We start from the raw sequence: 11,292 nt of genomic DNA, 5'->3' as shown, positions 1-11,292 counted from the left end.
TTTTTTGGGGTTTTGGACTGTCACACTAAATAGATAAAATATATATATATATATATATATATATATATATATATATATATATATATATATATATATATATATATATATATATATATATATAAGACATCACCTTGGGCTCAGGGAAATTATACTGGAAATTTTCACTTTTGACATTTTATAGACTAAACATTTTGTGGATTATTCGAGAAAATATGAAGATAAATTGATTAAAATAATAGATAAAAAGTCGTTATATGCAGCCCTAACTCATTTGTCTATTTGAAACGATGGTTGTATTGTCACTAATAACAGTGGTCCACAGTTTGTATACAATAACTTGAAAATGATATCATGTGTTGTACTTTCAGCCATAACTCCGCCCTCGCGTTTAAAAAAAGAACCAGAACCTGATGACGTCGAACAGGAACAAGAGGTGGGGGGGCTGACTCAGTGAAGAAAAGAAATGGCGATGCTCGGAGGGTTTAGTGCAGCACAGCACAAGAAAAACGTTTCTGACGGGAGCAACGACGTGTCAGAATTCGTCTGTCCAGTTTGTCTCGAAATCTTCGACAGTCCAGTAACAACACAATGCGGCCATACGTGAGTATTTTGCCTTTGTTTTCGATCGCCCTCCCCTCAACCCACCTCTACCACCAGCGATGCAATGGTTAGAGGCAAACATAATAGGGGGAAAGGCTTGTTTTAAAACATGTCGTCCCACCAGAGTTGCAAAAAATCGACGATGCATGTGTATGTGTTTGTTGTGACCCTGTTATTCTATTTAGCTCACTTGGATATTTGGTAAAAAACAATTCCACCTTGCTAAATCAGTTTCAGTTTTGTTTACATCAAAGAGGCGGCATCACCTGGGAGTTGTAGTTTAGATAGCTATTGCTTGGACTCAACACACCACTTTAAAGGACTACAAGTCCCTGCGCCCTCTTGAGGTGGGGGCTTTCCATAGGATTTACAGGAATCTCTAGTTAGGAGCTTTACAGGGATCTTCCAGCAAATGACAACATCTGTTTTTATAGTTTACTTTAATGGCAGCTTATAAATAGCAGGAATACTTGTAAACAGCTCTTTCCTTCTGGTCACCAGAGGCCAAATTAAAATTTATCACAGTTTCAGTATGTTGTTCATCATTACATTTCTTCATCCATCTCTTGTCAGGTTCTGCCAGATTTGTTTGCAGGAGTGCTTGCGTCCACAGAAACCTGTTTGTGCGGTATGTCGGGCAGGGCTGGGCCACTGGACTAAAGCTGATGAGCTTGAGGCCGTCATCCAAACATCTGTGGCTGCTTGCAAGGGATGTGGAGCACAGGTATGTTTTATGACATTGTGAAAAGAATAATAACATAAGGCATATATGGCCTTTGCTGGTTTGGGAACATGCAAGGGTTTAAACAGAACAGATCACTACGGTATCATATCTAGTGGACGACTGACGACTTCAATGGCCGATGACGATATTTAGAAAGCAGGGCGACTAGTGGCTGGCCAATATATAATACCGATATCATGTTGTTTTTTTACAGCCGATAAAATACAACAATAACATATGAGACACAAAATTGCTAAACATTTATTTAACACTGTTATTGCAATTGTCGGTTGGTGTTTGGAAACACAGCGTTCAAGGTTGACTGAAAGCAGTGGTAGTTGAGCAACTAGAGAGTGAATGAAGAGAGGGAGCTGGCAGGAACAAAGCCATGAATCAGAGAAATAAAACATTATTTTCTGATGGTTTAGCAGCAGTTACGTTTTAAGTACAAATAAACACACCTTCCCCCACAACCCTGTGGGAAGGTACCACATTGACGGATTTTGTGTGAATGCAGATCTTCATCCTGTCGCTGCATATGTGTGTTTTGCTGATTAATCAAAAGGCTTTACAGTTACACTTGCTTACCGGCCTACAACCATCTCAAATGACAAATCTGATCAATGTTTTAGTTGACGGGAGTAGGAGCGGGGGCTGGGGACGCCCATACATTAGTTTTTCTAGCCTCTTTAGCCAGTTGAAGGCTTGCTAATATTACCAACTAAGGTTATTCGCACCTACCATTATTGTCATTGCCAAGACCAAAATCAAACTATACAGACAGTAAACATTATTATGTTAGAGTGACCAATTAAATATATTGAGCTTTAAAAGCTAGGAATATACAGTGAGGAAAATAAGTATTTGAACACCCTGCTATTTTGCAAGTTCTCCCACTTAGAAATCATGGAGGGGTCTGAAATTGTCATCGTAGGTGCACGTCCACTGTGAGAGACATAATCTAATAAAAAAAAAAAAAATCCAGAAATCACAATGTATGATTTTTTTTTAACTATTTATTTGTATGATACAGCTGCAAATAAGTATTTGAACACCTGAGAAAATCAATGTTAATATTTGGTACAGTAGCCTTTGTTTGCAATTACAGAGGTCAAACGTTTCCTGTAGTTTTTCACCAGGTTTGCACACATTGCAGGAGGGATTTTGGCCCACTCCTCCACACAGATCTTCTCTAGATCAGTCAGGTTTCTGGGCTGTCGCTGAGAAACACGGAGTTTGAGCTCCCTCCAAAGATTCTCTATTGGGTTTAGGTCTGGAGACTGGCTAGGCCACGCCAGAACCTTGATATGCTTCTTACAGAGCCACTCCTTGGTTATCCTGGCTGTGTGCTTCGGGTCATTGTCATGTTGGAAGACCCAGCCTCGACCCATCTTCAATGCTCTAACTGAGGGAAGGAGGTTGTTCCCCAAAATCTCGCAATACATGGCCCCGGTCATCCTCTCCTTAATACAGTGCAGTCGCCCTGTCCCATGTGCAGAAAAACACCCCCAAAGCATGATGCTACCACCCCCATGCTTCATAGTAGGGATGGTGTTCTTGGGATGGTACTCATCATTCTTCTTCCTCCAAACACGGTTAGTGGAATTATGACCAAAAAGTTCTATTTTGGTCTCATCTGACCACATGACTTTCTCCCATGACTCCTCTGGATCATCCAAATGGTCATTGGCAAACTTAAGACGGGCCTTGACATGTGCTGGTTTAAGCAGGGGAACCTTCCGTGCCATGCATGATTTCAAACCATGACGTCTTAGTGTATTACCAACAGTAACCTTGGAAACGGTGGTCCCAGCTCTTTTCAGGTCATTAACCAGCTCCTCCCGTGTAGTTCTGGGCTGATTTCTCACCTTTCTTAGGATCATTGAGACCCCACGAGGTGAGATCTTGCATGGAGCCCCAGTCTGAGGGAGATTGACAGTCATGTTTAGCTTCTTCCATTTTCTAATGATTGCTCCAACAGTGGACCTTTTTACACCAAGCTGCTTGGCAATTTCCCCGTAGCCCTTTCCAGCCTTGTGAGGTGTACAATTTTGTCTCTAGTGTCTTTGGACAGCTCTTTGGTCTTGGCCATGTTACTAGTTGGATTCTTACTGATTGTATGAGGTGGACAGGTGTCTTTATGCAGCTAACGACCTCAAACAGGTGCATCTAATTTAGGCTAATAAATGGAGTGGAGGTGGACATTTTAAAGGCAGACTAACAGGTCTTTGAGGGTCAGAATTCTAGCTGATAGACAGGTGTTCAAATACTTATTTGCAGCTGTATCATACAAATAAATAGTTAAAAAATCATATATTGTGATTTCTGGACCTACGATGACAATTTCAGACCCCTCCATGATTTCTAAGTGGGAGAACTTGCAAAATAGCAGGGTGTTCAGATACTTATTTTCCTCACTGTAAGTCTTACCATTTTCTCTCTGGTAACGTTACATACAGCATTGGCACGTTTCCAACTGTTTTCACAGCACCTGACGTCTGCCCGTAGAATGGCGTAATTGACAAAAGGAGGAGCGCTAACTTTGTTTCACACATAGACTGTAAAATGAATGGACTTAACATCAGTGACATCACCATTGGTTTGTGGACTGCCTCTTTTGAGTTTGCATTTTGGCTGTTGCGATCTTGGTATTTTGGAGCCAGAAGTGACCATATTTGGAAAAAAGGGTGGCGCTGAGGAGGATGATGCAGCTAAGCCAGGGTCTCTATGGTTTCAATGGCGCTAAGCTAAGCACTAAAGAGGGAAAGTCGCTAATTTTCAACCCTTCTGACGCGAGTCATCCAGCAGAGTTTTGCCGGCCGTCAAACGCCGACCTCCGGATACTGGCACTGTTTATATGCATGTACAGCAGTACAGAAAATTGTCAGACTTTCCCTTAAGTTACCAGCTAATACTACCGAACGCTAAACAAGACATTTTAGGTGACCAAAATGTTCCAAACAACTTTGATGAAGTGAAAACGCACAGTGAGAGGGTCAAAGTTTAAGATGAAAACATGGACAACACCCCAAAAACAAGTTCACGGCTATTCTAATGTACACAGGGCCATGGATAGCATTGCTAGGCTCTATCATGATTGACAGGTCGTCGTGTAGCCTCGCCCTAAAGCATGGCCTACTTTATCATCTATTTTATAGTAAATGGAACCATAATCAACAAAATGAACATCATGCTGTATTGAAGAAGACTTGAAACTAACAGTTGAGTCCATAAACTTGTTAGGAAAATGTTTACTGAGGTATTAAATCAATTGAGAAGTAGGGTAATTTTGTCATAGACTTCTATACAAACTGAAGATGCTGCTTGGTTTCACAGCAGCTACACTGACAAGGCATCCTGCAGATGTGTCTGCAAACATGTTTTGTAAGTGCAGACATCGTCTGATGCTAATTATCTCAAAATGGTTATTATTGGCCCGATTAATCAAATCGTAACTACACATATGCACAAACCTAATCTGATTCTGAACTTAAACTTAGTCTTTATATTGAGACAGTAGCAGAGTTGAAATTGCAAATATTTGAAACAAATTATCTAATTTTGGTTATGCACTAGCAGTTACTGATGTGTTTTCTCACTATTCAGGTTGGCCTTTCTCAGATGAGAAGCCACACAGCTGCCTGCTCAAAATACCAGGAGTACATTGAGGAGGGAGTGAGGACCACTGCCCAGAGTCAGGCTGCCATCATCAGGTGAAATACAGAGCAATAAGAAAAACAAGGACTGTGTCTGAAGTCGCATACTCATTCACTATTACCTACATACAAACCTACAGTACATACAAGTTGCCTACATAATAAACACCCAATAGTTTAAACTATAGTGTAAAGTAAAGAGAGATTTTGTGCCATCACTGATATATGTAGTGTCGCAAAATTCTTACTGTTACATCTTTATCCAGAATGTGTATAGGACAGCTGAATGTTGTTCACACTGCCATCACTGTAGAGATTGAGGAAACTTTACAAAACTGGTTCTTTGTATCATTTCAGCCATCTGCATGACTTGTGATTAGGTTTGACTTGCCAGTCATCTTAGCATATCCCACATCCCTTTGTAAACAGAACAATCAACCTGCAGGGTGAACACATAGGAAAGTAGCTTTGCCATGCAAAAGACAGTCCATTATAAACACCAGGCCATTATAACCTTTTGGAGTTGTCAGAAGATTGGCCTGTGTTCTGTCAAGTGCTTGTATTTCCTTAGCCTGATAATCAGACTGAACCTTTGCCATTTTGTTTTCACTTCATCGATGAAAGAATCCATTGGAGTGCACACACTTGCATGTACGGTGATGGGGGATGAATTCCTTGACTGTTACAATTATCTGAAGTTAAATTGGCTAAAACTACAGCAAGACCCAGGTTGTAAGACGTGGAATTGCTTTTAATATTGTTACAATATTGTTAACTTTTTGTAATGACTGTGAGATAATTATAAACAATAAAAGTTTGAGAAACAGTCATTTGTAATGTGGATATGATGACTAATCAGCGGCATTTAAGCTACATTTTCAGATGATGTCTTCTCTCATATCATGATATCAATATTATATTGCTATCCTTGAAAAGTTGAGTAAAAATCAAGACCTTGGATGTTTTGGAAAATAGATATGAATAGATATGGGTCATTAAAAGTGCTTGAATTTATATATTGTGTGCAAGAATAGAAATTGTAGATGTTTTCTTTACTTAATGTTTAGTCTTGTGTTGCCAGACCTATCTCCACAGTGTGTGTCAGCGCTGAAGTATGGTCTGGCTGCATGACTTAACATTCAGGTATAGGGGAAAAACGCTCTGGGTTGTTTTATTTCTTTAAACCAATCACAATTGGGCAGCGCTAAGTTTCGGATGCAGCTACGGTGCTCTTGCAAAATAGATAGCGGAAATGAGGAGAACTACCAACAACAACACATGCTGGCTGTCAGGTTCATACCCGCACTGTATATCCAGTAAGCCAGACTACTTTAGTACGTTAGTAAATAGTAAAAACAATTGCCTACGTTCTGCTGTTGGCATGTGAGTCTCCGGCAGTTGCGTCATTGTGTCACGAGCCAGCCTGCTAGTTCTCATAATAAAAATCCGTGTCTCAGACTATGCCGTGTTGGGTCCTAGAATTTGAGGGGAAATTGGGCCCGTAAAGTCCTTAAAAAGTCATTGGATTTGATGTTTAAGAAAGTGTGGGGACCCTTAAATTGATTAAAAAAAGAGAAACAAATCTCTTATCTATGTTTTAAATACAGAATTAGTAGTGTAACACATTTTATTGTTTGTTTCTTTTCCACAGTCCAGTACCAAATCGCTTCACATTCACCTGCCCATACTGCAACTGCCAGAACCTCGATCAGGATGGCCTGGTCGAACACTGCACTTCCCAGCATGCTCGTGATACAAGACAAGTGGTAGGAAATCTACTCTCAAAAATAAGGTTCCACCCATTGTTTGGATGTAGCTAGGGTTAATTTGGTCATAGATGCATTACTTTCACTTTGTGTCTGTCCAGGTGTGTCCCATTTGTGCCTCAATGCCCTGGGGGGACCCTAACTACAGGAGTGCTGACTTTTTCCAGCACCTGAAGATCAGACACACATTCTCCTATGATACTTTTGTTGTAAGTTGAGGCCTTTAACATTCTCTTTAGTTTCTTTTTTGTGATGTTAATGTTTAGTTAGTCTCGCTTTGCCAGACCTTCCTCTACAGCGCTGCAGAGGAGGAGGGTCTGGCTAGTCCACACAGCATTCCAAGATGGGAGAAAAACGTGTTCTGATTTATTGGGATTGGGTTAATTTATTCTTTAAAGCAATCACAATCGTCATGGGCAGCACTAAGCGCTGCACGGAGCCCTGGTGCGGCTGTAAAATAGCCTCTGGAAGGAACTTATTTTTTAAGTCGTGCAACAGAAAACTCAGATTAGACAGATAGTCTAGCTAGCTGTCTGGATTTACCCTGCAGAGGTCTGAGGAGCAGTTAACCATAGTCCTCATAAATCCACCAGAGTTTAGATTTCCAACATAAAGGAAGCGTTAGGTAACGGAAATCCGGCCAAAAATGCGGACATGCAGCGGATTTTCAAGTGCTAACGGGGCAATCCCGGAAGTGGAAGGTCGAGGATATGGACTAATGTTCAGTTAACTTTCCGTTTCCTTCTCTCCTTACATCCATGTCGTTGCAGGATTACTCCACAGATGAGCACACAATGATCCAGGAGGCTCTACAGCGCTCCCTTATGGACAATTGAAGTGTGAAGAACAATGCACCAGAGGAGGAATCCAGTGAAGGGAAGATGGTGACGTGAAGTCTTAGGAGACATAACAACACACTGTAACATCATTCATCTATCACGATGATGGTGGTACTGTATTACTATGGGTAATCAGTCTCACAGGGAAATTGGTATTGTTATTATGGGTCTTTAGGTTTATTATTCATAAAATAAATCATGCAATATGGTTAAAAAAGCATATTGTACTGTCTGATTTAGGAGTGATAATGTGTTTCTGGTGTGATAAACTCTTATCTTACCCCCCAGTTGAGTCTGTAGACTTAATAGTTTGTTGAATATCTACTAAACTATGTTTGTTCAAGCTGTTTGTTCATTGATGACAAGGTGTCATATAGCCAAAAACTTCCAAAGTTGTAATAAAAATGTCCCTGTTGTCAATACTTGATGTTATAAGAGGGTTTGACCACTAGGTGGCTAACTATTGCCAGCAAATGATAGATTTCACTCAGTGAGGTGGTCGAGTAATGTTAACAATAATATATAATAATCTACTCGAGTGACACTGCATGTTTACTCTTAAAAGTGGAGAGGAGGGGTTGTTTTTATTTTTGAGTTCATTAGCAGATGGAAGCTCTGTCTTTTTTATGCTGTTTCTGGCTGAAGTGTGTGTTTGTGCGAGAGAGTGTATGTTCATCCTGTGTTCAGAGATCTACTGGAAAGAATAAATAATACGAGGGTCAAACAAAGCCAGAGATTGGCTGTTTGCTTTATTGTAATGTTTCTCCCTTATGTCTTTGTGCCTGCTGGTAGATCTTGTTTCTGACTTCCAAAACTCATAGAGCTAATAGTTCATCCAGTGAACCAAAAGATGCAAGTAGGAGACCTTCAGTGTGTAATAATTTAGTTCTGTGATTTTTCATTTGAATTGATTTGCATGTTTATAGCCATAGGGGGGCAGTAGAGTTCTACCGTTCTCTGGCCATCCATTACAGCCACTGGCCCTCACCAGCCTCATGGTTCTATTGCAAGAAAATAATTCAACACAGATTTAATTCTATAACTGTGCTTTTCTCAATGTTTTGTTCTTTTTTGAACAGGGGATTTAGTTGTTAAAGTTTTAACTAACCACAACTTTGCTTTTAGACAGTTAATGATGTGACATGTAACTTACTGTAGTGGGTTTTTCCATGCCCAGAGTCTTGGATGCTCCATCACAAAAAACTCAGTTTGTTTCACTGGATTTCATAGTTCTAAAAATCACTGGCAACAGTTCTGGAGAAAAAAAGAAAAGAAAATCAACATGGTTATTATTTGTATGCCTCTAAAATTGACAGCAGATGAAGTAACAAGAAAGTTCAGTTTGGATGTTTTTCATTTTATTTCTTAAAATGTGGACTGTGTCTCTTATTTCAGTGTTGTTTTCCAATGACTTGTAATTCTCACAAATCAACCATATACAGTGGTGCAAATCAAGTCTTCTACAAACAGGTAAATAAAACTTAATACACCCAGATCAAGTAGCTCTAGAGCAGAACCTTAATGCCTTTTCACGTTGTCTTTGATGCCACTTAGCCCTTGATATTCGTTTTTCTCTCCAGTAAAATGTGTAATAATTTGATGTGTTTCTCATGTATAATTACCTTTTTTTTTTTTCTCAATATATCTCTCATTCTCTTTTGTCAGCCCTACTGTTCGTGGGTGCTAAATCCTGATAAATTAAAGCTCTTTAATTATTTAAACCCTGGCCCCAGGAATCAGGTGCAGTGATTTATACCTGTGTATGAGACGTGTGGGGGAAGAAACAACACTCGCTGCTTTGATGGATGACCTGTGTGTGTGTGTGTGTGTGTGTGTGTGTGTGTGTGTGAGAAAGAGAGCAGTTCAAAGGGAGGTAATATACAGGGTGCATCAATTGAAACTCTGGATTTGCTCAGTTGTAATAACCAGGCACGGGGCAAAAGGTGTTTGTTGGTGAAACAAAGTAGTTGTGGACTACATGAAAAAAGCCATTTGCCTTTCTGCAAACCTTTGATTCGATATCAGGGCAGTGCTATACCACACCAACAATGATATTGCAATGTGCTTTTCCATGTACTTGTATCTATGCTAAGTAGTTTATGATGAAACTTGGGCCCTTTGGTGTACATTGCCCCAGGGAGAGAAAACCCTCTCATATCTTTTCTTTCCTTTGTGTGCTTCTTGTAAGTGTAATTACTGTAGCTAAATGATATTATAGTTTCTCACCTAGCTCTATGGAGAATCTCCAAACTCCCCGATCAGTTTTTTTGCTCCTGGCAGATAGAGGAGAGATGTTAGCTGTGAGAGAACTAACGAAATACTTGAGTGCTTCTGGGCAGGAAGGAAGTCGAGCTGAATAACATGGCAGAGAGAAGTCTTTCTTGTGTGTTTGGTGGCGGAGCAAAAAAGGAAGAGGGGGGCCAAGGTGGGGAATTGGAAAAGGAAGAAAGAGAGGAAAAAGGGAAGAGAAGTGAACACATTGAATAAAAATTTCATAAAGTTCAGCATGTGGTTTCTTTGATGCGAGCAATAGATAGCGTGTGCAGTCTGCAGGCTCAGTGGAGGCGGCAATTAATGCTACATGTGCCCACAGGCACAATGTGAGAGGCGTGGGGACGGTGACTTGTTTTAGAAGTGTGTCGTACTATCACTCTACCCTAGACACCCTTTTAGCAGCCTTTTGTTTTCTTTCAATGAATTGTAAACCTTGTAAGTCCCTTGAAATCCAGCATCCCTGAACTAGCTGTCTAAACTGTTTATCGCAAAGACATTTGAACAGTCCCAGGTGAACGCACTACAAGTTCAGTCAATGTTTTACAATTTTTGTTGAAATTGTGTACTTTTGAGTCAGAATAGAAAGAAGACTCCTCTCTGTCCATCTGCTTGATTTTTGGCAGCGGTCTGAAAAGATTTTGTTTTGGACCCGGTTCAAAAAAGATGGTCTTCTTCCTGGTTTAGGCTCTTTCACACCCATCATCACACATTGCATTCTGCCTAAATGTTTGGTCAGAGAGAAAATAAGTGTATATTAAAGTGAGTCAGGTAGAAATCAGGAGGATGGACTCCATTACCCAGTGCTTTTAGTGGAAGAATAATGTAAAAAGAGTACAAATGTATCTGAAATATTAAAATGAGTGTGATAGACAGGGTGACAAGAGATGGGAACTCCTGAAATGCCTGGAAAGTTCTCTCTCTTGGTCTATCTCTCTCTAGATATGCTGAGGCAGGTATCTGTGATGAGGTGTGGGGCGTGTGAGAGGAGCACTGGGAGTTTGTTCACCGTAAAATTCCTCAAAGTCAGGAGAAACAGGAAGAGCGGGAATCCTGCCACCCGGGTACTGCAGCACGGGCAGGTCGGTCCTCTCAAATGTTTGAACAGAAAGTGCCAGCGGGCTTCCCCGACATCAATACTGCTTCTACACCAACTCCTCTTCCGCTTTTAAACTCTTAACAACCGACCCCCTACCCCAGCCAGACACACACACACACACACACACACACACACACACACTTCTTGGTTGCTAGCCTGAGAGCAACAAGACTTAACTTTGATTTAATAATGCCTGCAACCAGCTTGGCCCTGTATCAGCTAAGTGAAACTTGCACATCTTATGTGTGTGTGTGTGTGCATCTATTTTTTTGCCCTATGCCAAAATTATGCCAGAGGTATGCAGAACTGCAAGGATGACACAGTTTATCTTTACTCC

At 40.5% G+C, this 11,292-nt stretch overlaps 1 protein-coding gene across 1 annotated transcript; it reads left to right on the top strand.

The window, feature by feature from the left end:
- The first annotated feature begins 378 nt into the window (after nt 1–378).
- rnf114 (ring finger protein 114) lies at nt 379–8,343 on the top strand. Its single transcript, XM_031316422.2, has 6 exons — nt 379–600; nt 1,174–1,324; nt 4,931–5,037; nt 6,632–6,746; nt 6,848–6,955; nt 7,517–8,343. The coding sequence occupies exons 1-6, from the start codon at nt 464–466 to the stop codon at nt 7,580–7,582; spliced, it is 684 nt and encodes a 227-aa protein (XP_031172282.1). The 5' UTR covers nt 379–463; the 3' UTR covers nt 7,583–8,343.
- Nucleotides 8,344–11,292: the final 2,949 nt, after the last annotated feature.

This window comes from Sander lucioperca, chromosome 12 (assembly GCF_008315115.2).
Source record: "Sander lucioperca isolate FBNREF2018 chromosome 12, SLUC_FBN_1.2, whole genome shotgun sequence".
Classification (NCBI taxonomy): domain Eukaryota; kingdom Metazoa; phylum Chordata; class Actinopteri; order Perciformes; family Percidae; genus Sander; species Sander lucioperca.
Note: the sequence above shows the minus strand (reverse complement) of the source record. Positions and strands in the feature narration are given on the sequence as shown.